Source organism: Schistocerca cancellata, chromosome 6 (genome assembly GCF_023864275.1).
Source record: "Schistocerca cancellata isolate TAMUIC-IGC-003103 chromosome 6, iqSchCanc2.1, whole genome shotgun sequence".
Taxonomy (NCBI): domain Eukaryota; kingdom Metazoa; phylum Arthropoda; class Insecta; order Orthoptera; family Acrididae; genus Schistocerca; species Schistocerca cancellata.
The window spans coordinates 191706065-191733198 of record NC_064631.1 but is presented as its reverse complement, the minus strand read 5'-3'; the positions used below and the strand labels follow the sequence as shown (position 1 = coordinate 191733198).

General features: G+C 43.6%; 1 protein-coding gene across 1 annotated transcript in view; it reads left to right on the top strand.

Moving 5' to 3' along the window:
* The first annotated feature begins 18330 nt into the window (after window positions 1–18330).
* LOC126088242 (esterase E4-like) overlaps window positions 18331–27134 on the top strand; it is a 450967-nt gene continuing 442163 nt past the window's right edge. Inside the window, exon 1 of the mRNA XM_049906372.1 lies at window positions 18331–18516. Coding sequence (XP_049762329.1) covers window positions 18331–18516 — 186 coding nt within the window. The remainder of the gene's footprint in view (window positions 18517–27134) is intronic.

The window sequence follows — 27134 nt, the reverse complement described above, 5'->3', positions numbered from 1 at the left end:
TCCGAGCTGACAGTCCATGCTGCTGCAAACGTCGTCAAACTGTTAGTGCAGATGGTTGTTGTCTTGGAAACGTCCCCATCTGTTGACTCAGGGATCGAGACGTGGCTGCGCGATCCTTTACAGCCATGAGGTTAAGATGCCTGTCATCTCGACTGCTAGTGATACGAGGCCGTTGGGATCCAGCACGGCGTTCCGTATTACCCTCCTGAACCCGCCGATTCCATATTCTGCTAACAGTCATTGGATCTCGACCAACGCGAGCAGCAGTGTCGCGATACGATAATCCGCAATCGCGATAGGCTACAATTCGACGTTTATCAAAGTCGGAAACGTGATGGTACGCATTTCTCCTCCTTACACGAGGCATCACAACAACTTTTGACCAGGCAACGCAGGTCAACTGCTGTTTGTGTATGAGAAGTCGGTTGGAAACTTTCCTCATGTCAGCACGTTGAAGGTGTCGCCACCGGCACCAACCTTGTGTGAGTGCTCTGAAAAGCTGATGATTTGCATATCACAGCATCTTCTTCCTGTCGGTTAAATTTCGCGTCTGTAGCACGTCATCTTCATGGTGTAGCAATTTTAATGGGCAGGAGTGTATTTCTCCGAGCGTACGAAGACTCTCTACAAATAATGCAGCACGAAACAGAATCCAGCTATCTCAGTGTCAACAAGGAAGTGTCTCACTGTACTGGAAACGGACTATGGCACTAGAGCCGTAACTAGACTGCATCTGCCTAGCCCCCCGTGGCAAAGTGGCTCTGAGCGAAAGTGACCTGAGTTGCCGCCGCCAGCCAGTAGCAGAGGGCGCTCAAAGTACAGAGCAGCCGGAGGTGTGGCTCATTGGATGCGCACAACTGGTCTGCCAGATTCCACGTGGCCGCAACTGGCGTCAGACGGAAACTTGCCATTCCGTGTCTAACTGTGGGATGCCAGTGAGGTGGTATCGACATATGATGCCACAAGAATCCCATCTGTTAGCATTGTAAAACATTTCTCCTCTGAGTCTAAGAGTCGCACAGTATTGGGTGCATGGCAGGTTTGTCACCAGAGTAGCTGGTGTGTATTTTAGAATGTTTCGGTTCCCACATCAAGCAGTTTCGTGCGTGCTCTGAAAATAAGTGCCACCATTGGGAATCAGACAGTGACATCAGAAGATGTACCGAGGGTTTCAGTGATTCAAAAATATTTCTGTTTCCTGATGGCACCAGCTTGGTAGTGAAGGATCTTGTGTGTAATATTGAAACATTATCAAATAGTGTAGTTCATGAAATAAGTTCGTGGCTTGTGGAAAATAATGACTCAGTTTCTACAGTTTCTAACTCACAATTCAACAAGAACTGATATTTTGATCAGATGGAATTGGCATATTATAAGCGAGACGGAACAGTTCAAGTTCCTAGGCGTTCGGATAGATAGTAAGCTGTTGTGGAAAGCCCATGTCCAGGATCTTGTTCAGAAACTAAATGCTGCTTTATTTACCATTAGAACAGAATCTGAAATAAGTGACACTTCAACACGAAAAGTAGTCTACTTCGCATATTTTCATACGCTTATGTCATATGGTATTATGTTTTGGGGTAATTCTTCTGATTCAAAAAGGGTATTTTTGGCTCAAAAACGGGCTGTTCGAGCTATGTGGTGTAAGTTCGAGAACCTCTTGTCGACCCCTATTCAATAGTCTGGGAATTCTGACATTTCCCTCAAGTATATATTTTCTTTACTGTCGTTTGTTGTTAGCAATATTAGCTCATTCCCAAGAGTTAGCAGCTTTCACTGAGTTAATACTAGGCAGAAATCAAATCTGCATGTGGAATGCACTTCCTTGACTCCTGTGCAGAAAGGAGTGCACTGTTCTGCCGCATCCATTTTCAATAAGCTACCACAAGAACTCAAAAATCTTAGCAGTAGCCCAAACGCTTTTAAGTCTAAACTGATGAGTTTCCTCATGGCTCACTCCTTCTATTCTGTCGATGAGCTCCTGGAAGAGCTGAACAATTAAGCAAATTCCAGTGTTACATTGTTGATTTTCTTTATTTAAACTTACGAATTGTCGCCTGAATACGTTTCATGTATTTCATTTTATCTGTTTCTACTATCGTTTTATAATTTCATGTATTGACTCGTTCCATGACCATGGAGACTTCTCCTTAATTTGGTCCCACGGAACAATAAATAAATAAATAAAATTTTTGGCGGCAAGCCACTCTATCGGGTAAGTGACTTTTGCCCGTCTCCTGGAGCAAGACTGTGTCCCGATATACGATTACATGACTGACTTGGAGAAATCCTGCCGTGTACAGTTGGTAATTACAAGTTTTTCATAGTGCTCCACATAGAACGTTTTGGGAGGAGGAAGCTTTCAGGAGAATATGTTTGGAGAGTTCATCTGGCGACAGTGTGGTGTGAAGATCGGAGAGTTCACCCAGGGGTGGCGATCGAGGCAGAGTTCAACGTTCGATTCTGAGTACGGATGCCCTGCCCGTGGGCTTGCAGATCTGCACTGGTTTCAGTTGCAACGAGTCTGTCTTCCATCTCTGCGTCTCTGGCATATAGTGAACTTTCCATTGTGCTTTACACCGTCTGCAGAGTGTTCTTCCAACTTGCAGCAGCAGTTATTCAATCAATGCGTGCAGTGCAGCCTTACAGTTTAGTGGTTTGCAATCACTATCACTTAAAAATAGGTCCAGTCAGGTACTCAAAGAGAGAGACGTCGTGTTGAGAATACCAGCCCTTCCTAGCAACTGTGCCAGCCGACTATTACTACGCACACAGTTGTGATGTATAGGCGTTTCAAATAGATCAGCTTCTTACGTTATTATGTTTGACCACCATACTCCATGCATATTTCTTCTGCAGTAAATCCATCCTTTTAACTGCATATTTCTTCTGCAGTAAATCCATCCTTTTAACGAGTAACCTATCTCATTTCAGTAGACAATATACTTGTTAACTTGGCAATTTTTGATCTTTTTGTATGGGATATTTCGAGTCGTTTATTGGTTTATTATGAGTTTGCCAGCTTAGGGTTCACTACTAGGGCCATGCATTCCGGTGCAGTAATTAACTACAGATAGTTCCCACATTGCCATACCACCGTGGCGTCTTGTAAGCTGTTGGTAGATAATGCCAAAATCAGCAGAAAAATCTCTGAAATCTGTCATAATGTTAATCTCAATAACAGAGACATGGGTAATAATGTGGATTTTATGCAAAAGGGAGCAAGACTCTATAATTGCTATTTTTGATATCATAGAACTTCAGAAACTGCTATTGATTTCTAACGAAACTAAGAAGGAAAAATGCTACGGATAAATAGTGTTGTGGGTAAACTTTTAAAACGCTTATTTAACTTACGGCACCTATAACACTGTTTTCTTATAGAAAGTAACACCTGATCATGCGAATAAATTTATTCTATTATTTCCATTTTTTATAAGTTGACAGACATAATTAACGATTAATGAAACGTATTTTCAAAGTTAACGTTTATTGGTTTGTTTGGGCAAAGTATAATCTGGCCTCGGGACGAAATGAGTGTCATATACAAAACAATCACAAACTTCCAGGTAGGGGAACTCGGGGCGGAACGGGATACTTAATGTTTAACAATTTGTATAAAATAAGCGAACACAAGGAAACACTTCTTAAAGTTATAAAAAAAACACCTTGTAGTGTAACCTGATGTACCTTATTTTAAAATCACTTATAACAATACATTTTGCATTGTTTACAATTTTTCAAAGAAAATCTTGCATATTTCCTGTTCCGCCCCACCCACGGGGCAGAATTGGATAAGGTAATTTTTTGTTAAATTATTGCATAAACGTTGAATTTGAATTACGAATATCGTATTAAACTATGACAAAATGTTGTATAAAAGACAATTCAGACTAAGGAATGTGTAATTTAAACAATTAAAACGTCATTCTTCAAAATAAGAAAATATTTTAAAGGCATTCTGAAAAATGTACAATGCTTAATAACCACCAAACCACTAACTACTAGTCCTTTCGACAATAGTCCCAGATCAGTATTTACTCTTCATCTTCACTGTCTATGCCAGCACATGAATTGTGTGCCCACTCTGGCATGCGACCCAGCCCTCATTAGAAACGGAGTAGAAGTCCCCACAGTAGAGAGACTCAGCATTCTCTCTCTGATTCTCTCTTGTCCATCATTTTCTTCCTTTAATTTTTTTAAGGTCTCTGATGTCCTCTGTTTTGGTTTTTTTGGGTGTACAGTTTGATATTTTTGCCTGAAGTTGCATTGCACCTGACGTCTCTGTCCTGACGTTGTTCATATTTGTGCACCCTCCTCCTTTCTGTAGGCCCACTTTACGAGCGACAGCATTCTGCAGTTCCTTCTTATGAGGAGAATCTGTTAATACGACGGTTTTTCCTTTTCGTCTTGTAGTACGCCGAGTATTTTGACAGATTAGTGGGATTGGAATGACAGCCTCGAGCGATATCTGGAAAGCTGAGTTATTCGACGAACATAGCTGGTTGGGAGAGTTAAACTGTGAAACTGCTACTTTGTTGAATCCCATTGCTCGAGCACCAGAAGTATTTTCTGGCTTGCGAATAGACAGTGTAGGATGCCTCGTAATAAATCCTTTAACCCAGTCTTGTCCAACTAGACAAGTTTGTTTGTCAAATCTGTGTGGGGTTAAGCCATTTCTTTCGGCTAGTTGATAGGCTAGTGATGTGAGATCTTTCATTGTTAGACCAAAAAGTCTACTTTCCATTGACTTGAGATATGTTACCAGCTTTTGTTCTTATTCTGCAGTGAACTCCTTTTTAAATTTCCCATCTGATTTGTCAGTTATGTAGCCAGGATTATTCGTAGCTTTAGGCACATATCTTTAAAATGTTGATTTCGGTACGTTGAATTGCTTAGATGCTTTTAAAAATCTCATTTGGGAAAACGAAACGGCTCAAGCTGCCATTTCCATCGCTTTTACGTCCCAATGCTGTCTATCAGTCTTTTTCATGTAAGCACCATCTGGAACAGCAAGAGGGAAAGAAAAAAGAATATAGTTTGCTTTCTACCTGCATCAAAATATGACGAGGCAGAACGGGACACTATCCTATTCTGCCCCGTCCCGTTCCGCCCCAAGAGCACTTCTGAGGTTAACAGCCTTTATGGAGTATAGTAACTGACGTCTTTAAACGCATTAAATAACTACAGTATAACAAATGCCATGCACTTTAAGGGAATGTGTCATTTTAGGGGATACAATTAACAGCTTACCTGGCGTTGAAATTCATCAAACGTTAGAACAACGCAAGCGGTAACGTGACGGACAACAATTCACTTAGATCTCGCACTTCAAACTAAATAAAAATGACTGCCCTAACTTCCCTTCCATTCGGATAAGTAGTTACATGCCCATACAACAGGTTGCAGCAATTTGTAGTCTAGAAAAGAGCAATTTCCCATTGTGCCCCGCTATCCCCTTCTGTCCCGAGTTCCCCTATAATCGACACTTAACAGCCTAGGCTTGAAATAAAAATGGCCTTCTCCCCACGGTCTGAAGAATTATTCTGCAGCCTTACCAACTGGTACCTGAATCTGTATTTCTATGACTGCATTTTGTGCTGTGTTGCACCCTATGAAGTTTGAGAATATCCCATTTACTGTTGTGGAGATCTTCCACACTTTTCTTCCTCGCTGCTAGCGTGGAGAGAGGTATTTTCTCTTTCCAATTGATGGACTGGGAACCAAAGAAGAAGTACAGATGAACACATACTGTACAATAAGATTGTGTTCTTCAGAACCTACTACACTCACAGTGCAATTGTAAAAGTGAATGTGGTATCAGCGAGACGTGATCGATGTTGTTCGAGCAGACAGATAGGGCGCTAATGTTGTGATTAATGTCGTCCAGCCGGAGGACGGTGAGTCGTTGTGGAAATTGGGGAAATACACTGAAAGAACCAAAGAAACTGGTACAGGTATGCGTATTTAGATACACTGATATGTAAACAAGCAGAATACCTCGCTCCGTCGGTAACGCCTAAATAAGACAAAAAATTTCTGGCTCAGTTCTTATATGGGTTACTGCTGCTACAATGGCAGGTTATCGAGATCTGAGTGAGTTTGAACGTAGTGTTATAGTCAGCGCACGAGCGATGGGACACAGCGTCTCCGAGGTAACGATGAAGTGATGATTTTCCCGTTCGACAATTTCATGAGCGTACCGTGAATATCAGGAATCTGGTAAAACATCCGCGACACATGCATACACACAGACATACAGAAAACAGAGCAAACACACTGCAAATGTGGAATATGTGGGGTGGAGGCGACTGGATGCAGCCGAGTACAGTGCTATATTACGCCTCCCGATCAGTGCCTTTGCGCTAGGTGTTGGCAATTTTAGAACACAGGAAGATACGCCATGTCATGATCGCATGCATAGAAGTGACATAAAAAAATCGATAGAATTACGGAAAATACATATAAAGATGTGAAACAAATACTAACAAAGAGATATGGGTGCTGGCCAGTACTTACCTCAGCTCAGTACAGCCGATAGACACACAAAACAGAACAGAAAATTTACATTCCTAGCTTTCGGATTTTTGTTCCTTCATCATGGAGGAGAGAGGGGAAAAAAGAGAAGAAGGGAAAGTGGATTCAGTTACTCACAACCCAGGTTATGAAGCAACAGGGAAAGGTAAACAGCGAGGGTAGTAAGGATGGAGGCATGGTTGTCAGAGGGAAGCCAAAGATATTCTACTGTTAAGTACTGTGCCAGCTTAAAACCAAAGAGGATGCATGCAGAAGTAAAGAAGTATATAATATAAAGATAAACACAACTACGTAGGATGAAAAGATGCGTGAATGGCTAAAAAGGAGAGGACTGAAGAGTAAATGGGAGTGAGGTTGGTTAACGTAGGTTCAGTCCAGGGGGATGGCGGGATGATCGGATGTGTAAGTTCCCTTTTTAAAGAGGAGAGGGAAAAAGGAGAGGACTGAAGAGTAAATGGGAGTGATGTTGGTTAACATAGGTTCAGTCCAGGGGGATGGCGGGATGAAAGGATGTTTTAAAGAGGAGAGGGAAAAAGGAGAGGACTGAAGAGTAAATGGGAGTGAGGTTGGTTAACGTAGGTTCAGTCCAGGGGGATGGCGGGATGAAAGGATGTTTTAAAGAGGAGAGGGAAAAAGGAGAGGACTGAAGAGTAAATGGGAGTGATGTTGGTTAACATAGGTTCAGTCCAGGGGGATGGCGGGATGAAAGGATGTTTTAAAGAGGAGAGGGAAAAAGGAGAGGACTGAAGAGTAAACGGGAGTGAGGTTGGTTAACGTAGGTTCAGTCCAGGGGGATGGCGGGATGAAAGGATGTGTTGGAGTGTAAGTTCCCTTTTTAAAGAGGAGAGGGAAAAAGGAGAGGACTGAAGAGTAAACGGGAGTGAGGTTGGTTAACGTAGGTTCAGTCCAGGGGGATGGCGGGATGAAAGGATGTTTTAAAGAGGAGAGGGAAAAAGGAGAGGACTGAAGAGTAAATGGGAGTGAGGTTGGTTAACGTAGGTTCAGTCCAGGGGGATGGCGGGATGAAAGGATGTTTTAAAGAGGAGAGGGAAAAAGGAGAGGACTGAAGAGTAAATGGGAGTGATGTTGGTTAACATAGGTTCAGTCCAGGGGGATGGCGGGATGAAAGGATGTTTTAAAGAGGAGAGGGAAAAAGGAGAGGACTGAAGAGTAAACGGGAGTGAGGTTGGTTAACGTAGGTTCAGTCCAGGGGGATGGCGGGATGAAAGGATGTTTTTCAAAGAGGAGAGGAAAAAAGGAGAGGACTGAAGAGTAAATGGGAGTGAGGTTGGTTAACATATGTTCAGTCCAGGGGGATGGCGGGATGAAAGGATGTTTTAAAGGGGAGAGGGAAAAAGGAGAGGACTGAAGAGTAAACGGGAGTGAGGTTGGTTAACGTAGGTTCAGTCCAGGGGGATGGCGGGATGAAAGGATGTGTTGGAGTGTAAGTTCCCTTTTTAAAGAGGAGAGGGAAAAAGGAGAGGACTGAAGAGTAAATGGGAGTGATGTTGGTTAACATAGGTTCAGTCCAGGGGGATGGCGGGATGAAAGGATGTTTTAAAGAGGAGAGGGAAAAAGGAGAGGACTGAAGAGTAAATGGGAGTGAGGTTGGTTAACATAGGTTCAGTCCAGGGGGATGGCGGGATGAAAGGATGTTTTAAAGAGGAGAGGGAAAAAGGAGAGGACTGAAGAGTAAACGGGAGTGAGGTTGGTTAACGTAGGTTCAGTCCAGGGGGATGGCGGGATGAAAGGATGTTTTAAAGAGGAGAGGGAAAAAGGAGAGGACTGAAGAGTAAATGGGAGTGAGGTTGGTTAACGTAGGTTCAGTCCAGGGGGATGGCGGGATGAAAGGATGTTTTAAAGAGGAGAGGGAAAAAGGAGAGGACTGAAGAGTAAATGGGAGTGATGTTGGTTAACATAGGTTCAGTCCAGGGGGATGGCGGGATGAAAGGATGTTTTAAAGAGGAGAGGGAAAAAGGAGAGGACTGAAGAGTAAACGGGAGTGAGGTTGGTTAACGTAGGTTCAGTCCAGGGGGATGGCGGGATGAAAGGATGTTTTTCAAAGAGGAGAGGAAAAAAGGAGAGGACTGAAGAGTAAATGGGAGTGAGGTTGGTTAACATATGTTCAGTCCAGGGGGATGGCGGGATGAAAGGATGTTTTAAAGGGGAGAGGGAAAAAGGAGAGGACTGAAGAGTAAACGGGAGTGAGGTTGGTTAACGTAGGTTCAGTCCAGGGGGATGGCGGGATGAAAGGATGTGTTGGAGTGTAAGTTCCCTTTTTAAAGAGGAGAGGGAAAAAGGAGAGGACTGAAGAGTAAATGGGAGTGATGTTGGTTAACATATGTTCAGTCCAGGGGGATGGCGGGATGAAACGATGTTTTAAAGAGGAGAGGGAAAAAGGAGAGGACTGAAGTGTAAATGGGAGTGAGGTTGGTTAACGTAGGTTCAGTCCAGGGGGATGGCGGGATGAAAGGATGTTTTAAAGAGGAGAGGGAAAAAGGAGAGGACTGAAGTGTAAATGGGAGTGAGGTTGGTTAACGTAGGTTCAGTCCAGGGGGATGGCGGGATGAAAGGATGTTTTAAAGAGGAGAGGGAAAAAGGAGGGGACTGAAGAGTAAACGGGAGTGAGGTTGGTTAACGTAGGTTCAGTCCAGGGGGATGGTGGGATGAAAGGATACATATAAATTGAGATAAATTACACCGAAATGTGGGGATATTGAGGATGTACTTGTGTGTCTTCTGTTTGGTGCAGAAGAATTCTTATAGTTGGGAACGAGTTTCCGAAAGCAGGAGGAATACGAGAAAACGTTGACAGGAACCAGAGAAGTCATTTTTTTCGTCGAGGCAGCATTCTACTGTATGTCTGTTGAGGTAATCGTGATACACATGAGTTGACTGCTGCCTTTGATGCTTTCCTGGAAAAACAGAGAACCATTTGCTTATAAACTTACTTGAATTTGCGTTAAAGGATGATATAGAGTGGATGGAGTGGTCGGTTGAGATGGAATTGCAATGAGGTACGATTTAATGGTAGACTTATGATGAATTCTAGAGAGAGACAGAGAGAAGGATAAGTTTCTGCAGCTCATTTGACCATTTTTTCCCGATGTTCTGTCAGGATGCATCAGTTGTGTGACATAGCTTGCGTTCGACTCGTGTACAACCGCTTGTTCTGTGTGGGTCTTAGAGCAGTGTCTACTTGCGATCATTAACAGTAAACATCTCGGTCATCAGAGGACTTCCATCTGATGTGTGACGAAACGTGACACATTCCTCTACACGAACAAAGATTTATGCGACGTATTCCATTCCCCTGTCGCATTTTGGGTATAGAATCAAGACTTCAGTTTCATAACTAAGATGACTTTAAGTCAGCGATAGATGTTCTGAGGAACTGCACTCCCCGTGCATAAATTTGCTTGACAGATGTCCTGTTTACAGAGTTAGTGGCGGAAAGACGTGTAATTTCACATGTCAAACGCCGCTGCTATGCATTTATGTTTCCTTCTAAGAGGTATTCTCCGTTACTAACGATTATTTTATATAGTTCCGATTCGGGCATAGTATATTTTCTGAATCGTGATCGGATGTGAACAGTGGACGGTATACATTTCTGGAAAGCTATATGGTGCACATATCACACAGAATCGATATTTTAAGGAAGTAGTTTTTTCATTTTACGGTTTGTTACCATAGTTTATCGTAGAGAAGCCGGCAAGAAGGATGTGCATCATGCACTGGAAACATATTTCTTACACTGGAATATTAACAACGTTACATTCCACACGACTAATGGGCCGGAAACTGGAGCGATCTAACGTTATAGCCCGATTTAAGAGCGGAGCCTCGTAGCCTTAGGAGTGCGTGTGTTTATGTTCTCTCTTACCAATATCTTCCAGGTACTGATTCCAGAATGTAGAACAATACTTTAGAGTTGATAGCATGGTTGATTTACGTAAAAATGTTTCGAACTCCATCTGTCTGGATGCTGCAGGGCGGGCTGGTCAAAGGCAGTGCGAGGGGCTCTTTCTGCTTCTAATTTTATTCTAAGACTTCGAGAATGCTCTGTGACTTACATCCGCATAGAGATAGATAGTAAATTATGCACTATGCTCGACGTGCTAGAAATATGTAGAGCACTGTCTGGTATACTTTGATGATGTAGGTGTCCGAGAATTAACAATGAATGAATGAATGTTCTCTCTTACCAATACCTTCCAGGAACTGACTGTAGGAGGATACAAGATGACTTGGACAGGATTTGTGATTGTTGTAAAAAATGGCAGCTAACTCTAAATATAGATAAATGTAAATTAATGCAGATGAATAGGAAAAAGAATCCCGTAATGTTTGAACACTTCAGTAGTAGTGTAACGCTTGACACAGTCACGTCGGTTAAATATTTGAGCGTAACATTGCAGAGCGATATGAGTGGGACAAGCATGTAATGGCAGTTGTGGGGAAGGCGGATAGCCGTCTTCGGTTCATTGGTAGAATTTTGGGAAGATGTGGTTCATCTGTAAAGGAGACCGCTTATAAAACACTAATACGACCTATTTTTGAGTACTGCTCGAGCATTTGGGATTCCTATCAGGTCGGATTGAGAGAGGACATAGAAGCAATTCAGAGGCGGGCTGCTAGATTTTTTGCTGGTAGGTTTGATCACCACGCGAGTGTTACGGAAATGTTTCGGGAACTCGGGTGGGAGTCTCTAGAGGAAAGGAGGCGTTCTTTTCGTGAATCGCTACTGAGGAAATTTAGAGAACCAGCATTTGAGGCTGACTGCAGTACAATTTTACTGCCGCAAACTTATATTTAGCGGAAAGACCACAAAGATAAGATAAGAGAGATTAGGGCTCGTACAGAGGCATATAGGCAGTCATTTTTCCCTCGTTCTGTTTGGGAGTGGAACAGGGAGAGAAGATGCTAGTTGTGTTACGAGGTACCCTCCGCCACGCACCGTATGGTGGATTGCGGAGTATGTATGTAGATGTAGATGTACTGCATTCCCAATGATACTCGCCGGCCGCGGTTGTCTCGCGGTTCTAGGCGCTCAGTCCGGAGCCGCGCGACTGCTACGGTCGCAGGTTCGAATCATGCCGCGGGCATGGATGTGTGTGATGTCCTTAGGTTAGTTAGGTTTAAGTAGTTATAAGTTCTGAGGGACTGATGACCACAGATGTTAAGTCTCATAGTGCTCCGAGCCATTTGAACCCATTTTGAACTAATGATACTCGCAAAGTAGAGAAGGGGTAGTTTAGCTATGATACTGAAATTGGGAAACATGCTATCGCATAATTGTTCAGTGTTGAAATTACTGTAAAATGGCTAAAATTGTTCATACTATCAACTGTGATGCTTATTATTACATTAAATCGACGGCGTCTTTTCCATCCCATTCGCCCACTGGTACGCTGTGGGTAATAACATAATGAATTACTGACATCGCTTGTTTGAGATGGAGAAAGAGTTTTGGTGGAGGGGCAACACCTTCTGGGGATGGTTGGCACCGAAACAGTGATCACGTACGTGACTGCAGTATAAGGAATCAGTCGAAACCGATTGCAGAGCCATCAGCTATTCCATCACTTTGACAGATGAGTTTAAATGTAGAGGTCATCAGTCACCTTCGGACAGCAGTTTGGAAAATCTCTACAACGCTGCCAAACTCTTCCAGTTACCTTATGTTGTAACTGTCTTTTATTTATAATCATCCATTGTGTGTGGTGGATCAGAACGTGTTAATATCAGTTTAGAACCTGACACAGGCCTCGAAGTCGTTGTGTAAAAAATGTATGGTAGCGTACAAAGCATGGTACAGCAGAAAAAAACAATGCTTCAAACAATGACACAGTATCACAGGGAGGGTCTCTCCGACTTATAGTATAGTTTGTGGGATACGGTCATCCTCCTAGAGTACAGGCGATGCAACTTTACACTGGTCCGTGCAATGGATCAATAGTTGTATATTTAATAGGATCGTCACATGTTCTCAATGCCGGCACACAGATAGTATTTGTTTTCCATTTATGGGAGCAGCGAGATGCAGTAAAAATCCTGTCAAGTTCTCTGTTGAATGAAGTCAGTGGAGCTTTTATAGTTCGCAATATTTCTCTGTTGGATGGTACCGAATAACAAAGATAGCATATTGGGCTGATAGACGTGAATGGGCCCTGAGGTACGCGGATCTTCTTTGGATGGCAGTACTTGTCTGTAGTTGGGGACGCACCACAATGCAGTAGCAAAATCCTCGTCCTTCCCCTAGTTCCCGTCCCGTCTTTTATACAACCTCATGTTGCAGGAGCAGGCTACATTTGGCGCTGACCTTACACATTGTACACCCTTGGCGGAGCTACAACAACATGTTTCCATTTCCACTGAATGGTCAAAACCCGGCGCTGTTGCACTAGCTCAGCTCACTCTGTTTCTACACGGGTTGCAGAAGGTGGCGGATGGAACTCTCCCCAACTTCTGCTCAGTTCCAACTTAAATTGGAACAAATCTTTAACATATTGCAGCGTGTCAGCAACTGTGAAATGTATAGAAAATAAACAATTTTTTCAGCCTTCAGTTGCAAGGTAATTTTACTCGTCTACCTAGGTTTCGATTCCAGTAATGGAATCTTCTTCAGAACAAAAAATTAAATTATTTTGAGAGCCAAACACTGGCCATGTCACAGATTAAAACAATAAAGACGCATAATCATAAGATTATGTCAGTCAAAATTAAAACCATTAAGGCTAAAGTAGACGGAGCTACGCCGGCCAGAAATAAGGACCACACGTGGGCGGCTCGAGTTTTCGAGCCGCTCACGTATATATATATATATATATATATATATATATATATATATATATATATATATATATATATATATATATGTGTGTGTGTGTGTGTGTGTGTGTGTATTCTGACGTGTGCAAAGCAAATGACTATGTCCAGTAGTAAGGAAGGTATAATTTGAGGTGGAATACTGTGACAGCAAAGGGAAGAGTATGTCAAGTCATAAGAATGGTACAGATATTTCTATTTCCAGAGCCACAGTTGTCAGAAAGTTGTATTTCCAATACTTTGCTGATTGACTAATGTCGTCAAATTGAGACCGCGATCGTAATATTTAATTGTAAGTACAGTAATAAAATATATATGTAGCTGGTTTCCTAGGATGATTCTGGCTATGCATGCTTGGTGTGCAGCACCAGTGACCGGTGGCGGGAACGATTCACGTTTCCAGCTAATGGTAGGAGGTGCCCAAATGGAGAGGCCTGTTGGGATGCATGAATGTAGCTGACTTAACCGTGTCGTCCTCTAGTCGGCCGAATAACGAACTAATGCTTAGTATGTGTTGGACACCTTTCGTGATCGTGTGGAAATTTGAGAAGATTCAATATGGACATGTGTTTGCACTGGACCATTATTCCCTACCATGTCAATTGTCCAACTGACTGCTTCTTCACATTTCCCGTCTTTATTTAGCTGAGAGAACATCGATTGTGGTGTGTGCATCTACCTGGTGAAAGATAGGTGGAAGACAGGTTTGCTGGTTCTCTAGACATGAGAAACACCTTATTTGACTTTGTAAATTATAGAAATGATTTGGAATCTGTTACATCACCGACATTGGTATTCGCGAGGGGAAATATCAGTTTCCCCTATTTTTTTTTTTCGAGTTTTCATGTAAAGGTCTTCGCAGATGCGATAAGTTTCTAGTTACTCAGTGGTTTGCAGCACACTCCACCTCGCTAAAGTTTCGAGTTTCTAGAGAAATAATTTCCAGTCTATATCTTTGGAATTATGTTGCGTGAGTGATACCGCTATGCAAACGATATTTCTATGTGCCTGATATCGAGAAGTATCGCGTAAATGGCATGATATTCTGGCAGACCATATGTTCTTGTAATTCTGGAGTCTGGAGATTGGTGTAGAAAACAAGCAAGCAAGCAGGTCGGGACCAGAAACGGTAACACCTTTGTGCCGAGGGAAAACGAGTCCGTCTTTGTACAACAATTTGAGGAGTGACTTCGATCTGCTGAGGGCGCTGTGGTTACGTGTTGGAAGCAGATCACATGTGACCGCTAGGTGACGGAAAATATCTAGTGCTGCAAGGAGTATATATGTTGCTGTCTGTCTTTGCGGTATATGTGGTTGATAGCTATTTGCATGATGCAAAAGGGGCGATTTTGTATGGCACAGGATACGAATTGTATGCTTGCTACATCGACATAGTATGTGGTGATATATTGCCGGGTTGGAGATCAGTTTCACACTCTAATATTCAAACTTCCATTCTCAGTCGCAGAGCAAAGTAATTGAGCAAGTGTCTTTCCATATTTGACGATCTGTATGCCACTTTTGCAGGGTTTAACTGTCAGTGCAATGTGGCGATCTGTACAGAGTAGTTTTGCCGCTGACAGCCTCATCTACAGAATAAAAGGCAGGTAGTGCTCCTGCACCGGCAGCAGCAGCAGCAGCAGCAGCAGGTTGGCTGGTAAATTCAGTAAGAGCCAATCAGAATGCTTCATTCATTCACAAGACATTCTTTGTGCTGGGACATAGGAGCCTCTACATAGTGGTGAGAACATTTGCAGTTTCGGAGATGTTTGTTGAAAGCAGAAATTAATAATTTCCAGGAAGGGTACACATGACGGACAGGGTGCCACATTAGTACCATCAGAAAGAATGCATTCAGTGTTATTCTGAGCTATTTTTGTAAACAGCTCCTGTTTGGGCAAGAATTTTCCTGCGGACAAGCTGAGACATCACGTAAGCTCCTACAAAAGCGGCTGTTAACTATTTCTGGGGCATTTTACAATTTCCAAGAGGTCGACTTGGCTCTTATTTACATGGCCATGGGACATCAGTATAACATTGAGAACCTTTTAGATGCACCTGTGCAGGTGAGCCGCTATACAGACATCTCTCACTTGATGCTGGACTTGCAGGTAGACGTCAGTCACAGAAAACACGTATGTGACCAGGTGCATCTCACAAGTCCCATTAGGATTGCTAGGAAAAATGTATCCTGTGCTATTCTGGGAAGCACTGGATCAGGTTTCTATAGCGCAACCTGTGACGTCAGTATCCACAGGTAGAAAGGTATCGTGCCAGCAATGGTAAACACACGTGAGCAGCCCAGAGGATGACTTGGCTCTTATTTACATAGACAGGTGATGTCAGCATAACACTTGAAGGACTCTTACTGTATACCCAAAAATAGATGTGACTATCACCTGCTGGCTGTAGGTGATAGTGGCCTGAGAGCAATGGCTCGCACCCCCTGTGCTCGTCTGTCTGGTGGAAGCTCGCAGTGGCGTTGGCATGTGCGTGCTTTGGAGTCTCTGATATGTTGCGGTTGATGATAGTTCGAAAGCACTTTTACATGCACTGAGTGTTTGTGCAGTACATTATTTTCGGCTGTTTAAGCGTTGTGAGCATGTTGGCATAAAGTTATATATGCAATTACGGTGATTTACAAGTAGTTTGCAGGTCTGTATGCTTTGTACTGCATTATTTCGGTAATTTAAGAGTTGTTTTCGTGTCTGCAGATCAGTGTACCACATTATTTCGGTGATTTGCAAGTGGTTTGCGTGTCTGTATGCTGTGTAATGCATTATTTCGGTAATTTACGAGTTGTTTGCGTGTCTGTAGATCAGTGTACTGCGTTATTTCAATAATTTACAAGTTGTTTGCGTTTCTGTGCATCAGTGTATTGCATTATTTAGATAATTTACGAATGGTTTGCAGGTCTGTAGGCTGTGTATTGTGACCCCAAGCAGGTCAGAGAGAGTGTTTTGCATCACTGTAATAAATAAACTATGTGAAATCCATTGCTACATAATTTGTTCTAAAATAAATAAAGTACATTCCTTCCTCTCTCGAGCAGCCCAGAACAGGCTGAGTCCTATTCCCTCCATTCTCCATCCCAGACCGCCATCTTGGATTACATCACGGGAGGGATGACAGTGCCCTCTGGTGGCGGTACTGTGTACTAGGTCAGTTCGACTCCAGATCTCATCATGAACAAACTTGATGGTGCTACTGTCTCAAATTGTTTAAATAAACACTGCATGCAAAATAAAAACTTATGTCCATCCTATCCAGCAGACCAGCACAGGCTGAGTCCTTTTCCTGCCAATTCCTAGGAAGAGGTAGTGGTCAGATGACTTAGGTAGCCCAAGTGACCTATTTTCCTGCCATTTTCTTAGGTTAGTGGAGGTAGTGTGGCCTGTTGCATTGTCCTGCTTGAATTTCAATGTCCCGCCATTTTATGGAGGGAGGGGGGAGGGGGGGAGGAGAAGGGTTAGATTAGTAGAGGTTGCCCAATTGACCCATTTTCCCGCCAAAATCGGAACTTCCCGACATGATGTCATTGCGACACTGCCATATCTATCGCCGCCATCTTGGATCCGCCACATTGAATAAATTTGACAAAATGCAGAGTGGGGTAATGTGCAGTTTGGCCTACTACTAACAACGGTTGAAGAGAATCGTTCAACGTGACATAAGAGCAATGTTTCCGCGAATTGCTGTAGATTTCAGTGCTGAGCCATCAACAAGTGTCAGTGTGCGATAAATTCAACGAAACATCAATGTTATAGGCTTTCGGAATCGAAGGCCCACACGTGTATCCTTGATGACTGCTTGTCACAAAGCCTGGTCTCGTCAACACCGACATTGGACTGTTGACGACTGGGAACACATTGCCAGTCAGACGAGTCTCATTTCAAATTGTATGGAGCAGATGGAGACAACCTACTGAACCCATGGACCCTGCATGTCAGCAGGGGACTGTTGAAGCTGGTGGAGGCTCTGTAATGGTGTGGGGTGCTGTGAGACCCATTATACGTCTAAATACAGGTGACTTGTAAGTAAGTGTCCTGGCTGATCACCTGCATCCATTCATGTCCGTTCTGCATTCCGACGGACTTGGGCAATACCAGCAGGACAATGAGACACCCGACACGTCAGGAATTGCTACAGAGTGGCTCCAGGAACACTCTGGCCACCAAACTCCCAAGACATGAACATTATTGAGCATGTCTGGGATGTATTGCAACTTGCTGTTCAGAAGAGATCTCCATCCTCTGTACTCTTAGTGTTTTATGGACAGTCCTGCACGATTCATGGTGTCAGTTCCCTCCAGCAGTACTTCAGACATTAGTTGAGTCCATGCCATGTCGTACTGCGGCACTTTTTCGTTCTCGCGGGAGCCCTTTACGATATTAAGCAGGTGTACCAATTTCTTTGGCTCTTCATTGTATGTTGGGCAGTGTTACCTAAGCGTGCTGTTTTATACTGAAAGTAGGCGCGTAAATTCCAGCGGCGGCGTGTTGGAATGATTCCTTTGTGGAGCTAGATAATGATTCTATAAGGCAGGGAAGAAAATAGTTTTGAGATAATATTTTCTAAATTTTTGTAAACTTCCGCATCAGCCTGGAATGCAGGACGAAGCCGAAGTCACTGCCGCGCTAAAGAGGAAGCATAATTTCTTATGAGCAGCCTGTGTGGGAATTCTGTACACCACATTCCAGGAGGGGGCAACTGGCGCGTCTTGGCCATCCTATTGATGCCTGTGGTTAGTAATAGTAGGCAGTATTCCGTCCTGTCCTCTTGACACACCTGCTCGAGGCTGCAGCACTAACCGCGTTACGCTGCGCTCGTAATCAGCCGTAACTGCTCCTGAACGCGCCTCTAAACGCTCGCGGCCTAATTACCCGCCGCGGGCAGCGTTGCATGCCGGGAAAGTGTCCTCTTATAACTGCGAGGCGGCGGCGCTGGCGGCCAGTGCGAGAGATGTCGCCGCCGGAGGAAGAGGGCCGGCACGCGGAGGCCTCGCTGACAGTCCGCGTGGAGGCGGGGGCGGTGCGCGGCCGCGTCGCGGAGGCGGAGGGGGCGGCGGGCTGCCACCGGCGCTACCGCTACCGCAGCTTCCAGGGCATCCCGTACGCACGGCCGCCAGTCGGCCAACTGCGGTTCAAGGTCAGTGCCGCTGCCGTAAAAATAGCGCGCTCCGCTGTCTTCCGCGTGCCGGGACTTGGCGAGCAGCGCCGCGTCTTCCGTGCGGCGAATACGCGAGGCTGCACCTCGATCGCATTGGGAGACGACAGGTTCACCCAACACCGACTCAAAGGAAGGCCTCGGCGCTTGTTCGTGACGTCACGTCAGCTAGGCACGGCGAACGCCAGGTCTGTTGCAGGCATACTCATAATGGTGGTGTCTCCCTCTCTGACACAGGAAAATGTGAAACTATTGGCGGTAGTTGACCAACACACATTGTTCTGGGAGAATTCTGCAATCAATTAATTGTGCAATTCATTACACTTCTTAACAAATAGTGTACTCCTGAACTTAAATTTCCACCTGTTTTAAGGTTCAAAATGGTTCAAATGGCTCTGAGCACTATGGGACTTAACATCTGAGGTCATCAGTCCCCTAGAACTTGGAACTACTTAAACCTATCTAACCTAAGGACATCACACACATCCATGGCCGAGGCAGGATTCGAACCTGCGACCGTAGCGGTCACGCGGTTCCAAACTGAAGCGCTTAGAACCGCACGGCCACACCGGCCGGCCTGTTTTAAGGATTGACATACAAAAACAACTTCATGGTCCAGCAGCAACAGAATTCGTGCTCCTTTACCTTATTTGTAAATCTGAGGAAGTTACGTTTGTACTGGGTTGCTTTTACAAGAAACTGTGAACATATTTGTGCTCTTCTTTAGGTATCTTGGCTGACTATGGGGTGAGGAGCACTGAATGTTAATGAAATATCTTGCGATTGTACACATTGGGGGAGGGGGTGGGGGACAGAAGAAGAGGCAAAAGAGAGATACTTGTTTCATCAAATAAAAGTTTTTTATCTTATAAAGTTTCTCCTTTCAGTTGCAAGAGGGGAATGTTTATCTTTTCTAATGTGCATGTTTAAAAAAGTTTAAGCTCAGCAGTATTTTCGATGTATGAAGCTATTTTGTTTCCTGTTTAGAATTCCTTTCGTTGAAAACGACTGTAATCTAATGACTGGCAACAGTTGGACATTTAAACGTGTAAATTCGTTCACATTCCCAGTGACGATGTCAAACGAAAATAAATAAATAAAAGAAACGAGTTCATTGTAAGGGGGTTGGGGTAAGTTTCGACAACAAAATGGATGAAGTAAATATAGTTACTTGAATGTAAAATTTCCGAAGCTTGCAATGGGGCAAAGCATCTTCTCATATTGATCTACGTTTGTTTCGACAGGATTCAGTAATACAGAACTATGATCGTCATTTGTAGCTTTACGATAGTAAGAAAATCTTTCATCTAAATAAAACTGCAGAATCCAAAACAATACCAAAGATTTTGTCCAAAAATAAGAGATTTATAGTGATAAGCACGCCCAGGTGTTTGTGCCTGCAACGGACCTGGCGTTCGCCGTGCCTAGCTGACGTGACGTCACGAACAAGCGCCGAGCCCTTCCTTTTAGTCGGTGTTGGTTCACCCCGGTGACATCTCTCCGCGACGTCACTATGGCCTGTACCTGCCCAGTTTCGACCGTTGGGGATGTCTGTCGACTTTGGTGGTCGTTCCGAGTTCTGTGAGATGGGAGACGGTGTATAGCACAATCTAAAGCTGTGTTCACACAACACGCAAGAAGTGTCGCCACAGCTAGTGGCATACTGCAGTTCCATGTGTGAACTCCCAATGTTTAGTGGCGCAACTGAAGAGACGCAACTTTTGTCATACCACAAAAAGTGTACTGTGTTGCGCTACTTTGCTTCCACCACTCCTCCCTGGTCGCAGTATTTCGAAACACGAGAATTCTGTCACAGTTATCGTGGAGTAATTAATTGCTGCTGTACTCCATTCTGTTTCAGTGTGTTTTCAAGTGAAAACAGTGTTTGGCACGTACATTTTCGCAGCTTATGGAACTACAAGAGCAGAAAACCATTTTTGATCTACTTCGCAGGGCTTCCCAACGTGTGGTCCGCGGACCCCTTAGGGATCCGCCGGCTCTTTCTAGGGGGTCCGCGGCCACCTTTCACCAAATCGTGTAAAATAATGAGTAAAATTATTTAATAAAAACGTGAAAATCAAATTCATCACTATTTTTTTCGTGTGAAAAAAATGTGTAGTTTTACTTCAGGTCGTATTCCCAAGCAGCCTTTGCGGTTTCTAAGTGAGAACGCACACACAGTTTAGTGCCGGAGAATGCGGCTTCTCTGATCGACTGTTTCGCAACAATACGGCGGTCGTTTGTGCGCCGGCTCACGGCGATAGATGCGCTGAACCCTTTTACGCATGTGGGGAGCTAGCTTTGTCGACCAATCACAGTACTCCCTGGCACGTATGCGGCTCCAGGCATCATTAAATGTTAAACTTGCTTCGTCAGTGCACTACCTATTTCGTAAGTCGATTTTTGACCTTCAAGTTGTTTTCATTCATCTCTAAACGAAAGACTATTGATACTTCGGGGGGGGGGGGGGGGGGGAGGGGGGATCATTGGGAACAGACTAGGGATCCGCCATGGATTTTCGACTGAAGAAGGGGTCCACCAGCTGAAAAGGTTGGGAAGCCCTGATGTACAGCAATGTGTGTATGTGTGTGTGTGTGTGTGGGGGGGGGGATATTTGCAAACCAATGACGACCTACATCTCAAAAGATTTTTGGGTGAATAAATAAACTTAATATACGCAACAAAAGAAGCGAGTCGTGTATACTGCGTAATTTGTGAGGCCAAGCATTGTATAAACTGTCGATTACATGCAGGAAATAGCTCCAGAGTGTGATGTGTCAGCTGTTCATCTAAAAATTAGTTATTCTAAATTCGTCAATGAATACAATAAGATCATTATAAAATGGCAGTAGAGATTGAGGGGTGTCTGTGGGTAGATATGTCCATACATCCAGTGAAAAAGTCGTACTAATACCAATAAAAACGCAGTTGCCAGTAAGACTGTTGATATTTTTAAAAATGCCGGGAGTTCTATATATCGATATTTAAAAACTCATTACTGGCTCTCGATGTATCCAAAAGAATTATCGATACTTTGTCGGGAGAAATATCGACGAATTGGAAAAAAAACGGATGCACACTGTAAATATACTGCCAGTTTTACAGCTCAATATTTAGGTACCGATTTATTATTGTAAGATATTTTGTACAGCAACAAACTAGCAGCCTGCTTATCCCTCTTAGAGCAAGAGTTGAAAGGAAAAATATTCACTTTCACGCTTGGCGGTAAACACTAGTTATAATGGTAACTGCTTGTAAGTGGCACAATAAAAGGTGTCCGACGGGTCCGTCGTTCGGTTTCGTGACATATCGGACTTGTCTGGATCGCTTCATGTCGACTTACCTGTTTTTCGTTCCTGCGAACGCCAGCAAACTAGCAGCTGTAGTGTCAAAACTGTGTGGTGAAGTTAAACGTTGCAGTGTCTGTTGGCGCCGATTACGTCAGCATTTCCCTCACACGTCTCCGTCCACCGCCGACCAATCTTGTCATTTAGAGTTTTGTTCATCAGTTTCAGCAACTGTGTTTGAAGAATCGCGATGTGAAGAAATAGCACTAGCTGCGTTAAAAATCGTTTTTTAACGCAACGGGTGTGCTGCTTCTTCGCAATGGAGATCTTGTTATTCCATGCACACCGCCACTCCATAGTGCAACTGGACTTCTTCTTTGTGACATCTAAACTTGCTTCACACAGTCATGGAGGAAGACTGTACGTGACGAAAGCTCAAAAAGTAGTAAAACTTCTTCACACAGTGAAAGTAAAATTGTGCTCTACAACAATTTTAAAAGAACAATTTCAAATATTTATCGAAAATTGCGAAAAAATATAATATAAAATAGAATAACGGCATCCGATATAGATATTTCGATAACGATATATCGATGTTTAAGTACAGCTTCATATATCAACATTTGTTGGCAAAAGTATCGATATATCGATATTTTATCAACAGTCGTGTCTCCCAGGCTTCTTTATTTTCTCTCTTTTCAGTTTTCTACATCTACACCTACATCTACATGGATACTCTCCCAATTACACTTAAGTGCCTGGCATAGGGTTCATCGAACCATCCTCATAATAATTATCTGCCGGCCGGAGTGGCCGAGCGGTTCTAGGCACTACGGTCTGGAACCGCGCGACCGCTCCGGTCGCACGTTCGAATCCTGCCTCGGGCATGGATGTCTGTGATGTCCTTAGGTTGGTTAGGTTTAAGTAGTTCTAAGTTCTAGGGGACTCATGACCTCAGAAGTTAAGTCCTATAGTGCTCAGAGCCATTTGAATCTTTTTGAACCAATAATTATCTGTTATTCCACTCTAGATCAGCGAGCGGTAGAAACGAACACCTATATCCTTCCGTACGAGATCTGATTTCCATTATTTTATTATGATGATCATTTCTCCCTATGTAGGTCGGCCTCGACAAAATATCGGTATATTTTAACGATATATTTGATACTTTAAAAATGCTCGTTTTAAACTTTCTGAAATACACCATAAGTTCATCACATAGTAAGAGCACTGAAAATGGGGTGCAATACCTGAGAAATTAGGGACTTTAGGTGAAGCTGAGACGAAAACTCCGGATGAACGTAGGTTCAGTTACACATTATTTTCGAATCATGGGGACTACCATGCGTAGAATGTCAGTTGAAGTAACTATACGTTATTCTTGTAAATTACTGCATTTTATGAAAGCTGATGACGCCTCACTCAAAGTACTCACAGTATCCACTTCGCGTGGATACAGGGTTCAGCTTTTGGCTTCCGTAGTCTGGGCCAAACGGCAACCTCACAAGAAGAGATGCTTCATCACTGAATGGAAACCTTCGAGGTGACAAGTCTCTGTAGAAAAAGTCGATGGCCTGAAGTGACGTGAGCATGGAGGACATAAAACTCGTCCAGTCGATCCGCCCCCTGGTCAGAGCAGTGCGCATCAATAGTCACAGAAATAAGCAGCAGTAACTTTGTACGACGGCACTTCAAAAGGTAAGTGCCACATGTCGTACCACTGCGCAGCAATATTGGTGCATTGTCAGAAGGAAGTACCTGTTTCAGGTTTCATGCGTGGGCAGTTCTTCTGCGATGTGAATGACGATTGCGTCACAGTGTGGGGGTGAAGTAGCGCAGTAACTGGAAACATAGCCCAAAGTCGAAGTACGCCGGATGGTACGATTCTTGTGGGCGAAACGCCTAAATTACACACAGATTCACCGTGAAATTATGGTGGCTAAAGCCACACAGGCGTGGCTGGTGCTGATCGGGAAGGAAGGCAACCGATATCCACCACAGGCGACAATGTCAAGGCGATAGAGGAACTGGTTCCCAGCAGTTGCAGATTTTCCAACGACGAGGACGGCCACCCAGCGGTTCTCCTATGGCTCCGTGAACGAGCAGCGGATTTCTATCGTCGAGGGACGACTGACTGGAAAAACGTTCCAGCTGTTTACAGAGACCTGGTAATTACGTTGAAAAATAGTGTCATGTGTGTGTGTGTGTGTGTGTGTTTGAAGTTCAGTGCAGCATTCAGTAAAATTTACTTGGCCTGTCATAGTAATGGGTAACTTACTTTTCAGAGTCCACTCGTTGTTGTGGTCTTCAGTCCGAGGTCTGGTTTGATGCAACTCTCCATACTTCTTTATCCTGTGCAAGCCTCTTCATCTCCGAGTAACTACCGCAACCTCAATCCTTCTGAATCTGCTTGCTGTTTTCGTATACATCTCCCTCAACGATTTCTACCACCGCACCCCCCCTCTCTCCCCCCCCCCCCCCACACACACACACACTTCCCACTAATACTAAATTAATGATCCCTTGATATCTCACAACATGTCCTACCAACCGATCCCTTCTTCTAGTCAGGCTCCGCCATAAATTTCTTTTCTCCCCAATTCTATCAGTTCCTCCTCATTAGTTATGTGATCTACCCACCTAATCTTCAGCATTCTTATGTAGCACCACATTGCAAAAGCTTCCATTCTCTTCTTGTCTAAACTGTTTATCATTCACGTTTCACTTCCGTACATGGCTACACTCCATACAAATACTTTCAGAAAAGACTTCCTGACACTTAAATCTATACTAGATGTTAACAAATTTCTCTTATTCATAAACGCTTTTCTTGCCATTACCAGACTACGTTTTATATGCTCTCTACTTCGGCATCATCAGTTATTTTCCTCTCCAAATAGCAAAACTCATATACTACTTTAAGTGTCTCGTTTCCTAATCAGATTCTCTTAGCATTACCTGATTTTATTCGACTACATTCCATTATCCTCGCTTTGCTTTTGTTGACGTTCATCTTTTAACCCCCTTCCAAGACACTGCCCATTCCGTTGAGCATGTTTTCTAAGTCCTTTGCTGTTCCTGACAGAATTACAATATAATGGGGAAAGCTCATTTTTTTCCTCTCCCTGGACTAATTCCTACTCCAAATTTTTCGTCTGTTTCAGTTACATATAGGATAAGATCGGGGATAAGCTGCAACCCTGTCTCACTCCATCCTCAACTACTGATACCCTTCCATGCCCCTCGACTCTTATACCGTTCTTACACTAAGCAAATTCCTTGAGCTATTGCTAGTACCGAGTCAACGCGTTAGGCAAGCAAAGTTCGTACGCACTCTTGTATAACGTTGTGCCTGGTCTGAGCAAGTATTCGCTGATGCCGGCCGTTGTGGCCGAGCGGTGCTAGGCGCATCAGTCTGGAACCGCGCGACCGCTACGGTCGCAGGTTCGAATCCTGCCTCGGGCATGGCTGTGTGGTTCAAGTAGTTCTAGGGGAATGATGACCTCAGATGTTAAGTCCCATAGTACTCAGAGCCATTTGGACCATTTTTAGTTTGTTTGTTTGTTTTTGTTCGCTGACATGCCTGTATAGATTTTGGTGTTGATCTTCAATTGTGGCGTACTAGAACAGCTCACACAAAATACACTCTGGTTACAGCACTTTACGAACTTTCAATAAGCAGTTGAGAAACGATCGTAAATTAGATAGTAACAAAAATTGATTGCCTAATATTGCGGAAACTAGGGACGTTTGCACCTGTGTTGATAACGGGTTACTTTCTACTGTGACATAAAGAGTCAGACGGTCAAAGCGAATCTTTGACAGAACGAGGAGTGGCTCCGCTATTATTTACATTTTAGTGACAATTACAGGGGATCAACCACAGCAAATAGCAACATCCACTGCAGAGATTCACACATTATGGCTGTTAGTAGCCGTGTAGCCATATCGGTGGATAGTTTTACAGGGGTTAAAAGCGTGGAAATGCTGGCCATCGACCCACTCTGCAGACAGCATGTTGAGTCACAGCCTGCAACCTTCTCGACTGTAATGCTTTATGAGTCACACGGAGATTGACAGACTGCCAAATGGCAACACTGGTCTGGGACTTGAGTGACAGCTTGCTGGCACCTGATCGGCACGACAGCTGGTCGTGTTGTTACGAAGCACCCCGAGATTCCGAAGTCCCCAGTCTCAAGCTGAGGCTGTCGTGGGCACATCTCAGCCATCTCCCAGCACTGGCAGGTCAGCATACCGTGGATGGCTTACTGGAGGCCCTTCCGCCGAGTGTAGTTTCCTGGGACGTCAATGTACCTGCCCTGGTCAAACAATAATGAGAGCTGCAGCACGGTGAAACTCAAGCAGTAGCTTCAGATCATAGGCCACGCCGAACAACTTACGTGCAACACAAAGTATAGCGAAATAGAAAATAACGTGGATTGCACTAACCGCTGATGTACTCAAGTTATTATAGTTACATTAACATGTTACATATTTTATTGTTAAAATCCTAGCCGTTTGAGGCACGTTAAATGTAGGGGTGAACGCAAACAGTGTCGTGAGTGGAAGACAAGAGACCGTGACACTCCCTCACCCCCAAAAAGCCGAAACCTGGATCCTCACCTGGTCCGGGTTCGCTGACCAAAATAAACAAAAGATATTTAATGGATGCCACTCGGATCAGTGCGTCAAGGAGTTCACATTATGACGAAGACGTAAAAGACTTCTCAAAAAGTTAAAGAAACAGATAAACGAAGCAATTATACTAGAAACGATAATGGCGGAATTTTAAATAAAAGTGATACAAAAACTAAAGAACGGTTTTTCAGTGCGGGTGTTTTGGGCATGAGGTACACAAAATTAGGTATAGTGGAAGATGAAAATCACAGAGACGGAAACCAAAGGGGTAATTATTAATCGAAGAGCAAAATTTGTTAAGTATGAAGAGATGAAGTAAATAAAAGAAAAGAAAATATCAAATAGAATAAGACGGCTATTAAAGAAAAGAGAGAATTAAACTAACGATAACAGAAGTACGACACGGTATCTCAAAGGAAACAGTTCGGAAATTTGTTCGAGAGAATATGAGAAGAAATAAATAACATTTACTTAGAGAAACGAGAGATAAGAATATGAAGAGAAGGAGGAGAGATTAGTGTTTGGGGAACGAAATCGGCCGTGCCCTTCCAAAGGAACCATCAAAAAATGTTCAAATGTGTGTGAAATCTTATGAGACTTAACTGCTAAGGTCATCAGTCCCTAAGCTTACACACTACTTAACCTAAATTATCCTAAGGACAAACACACACACAC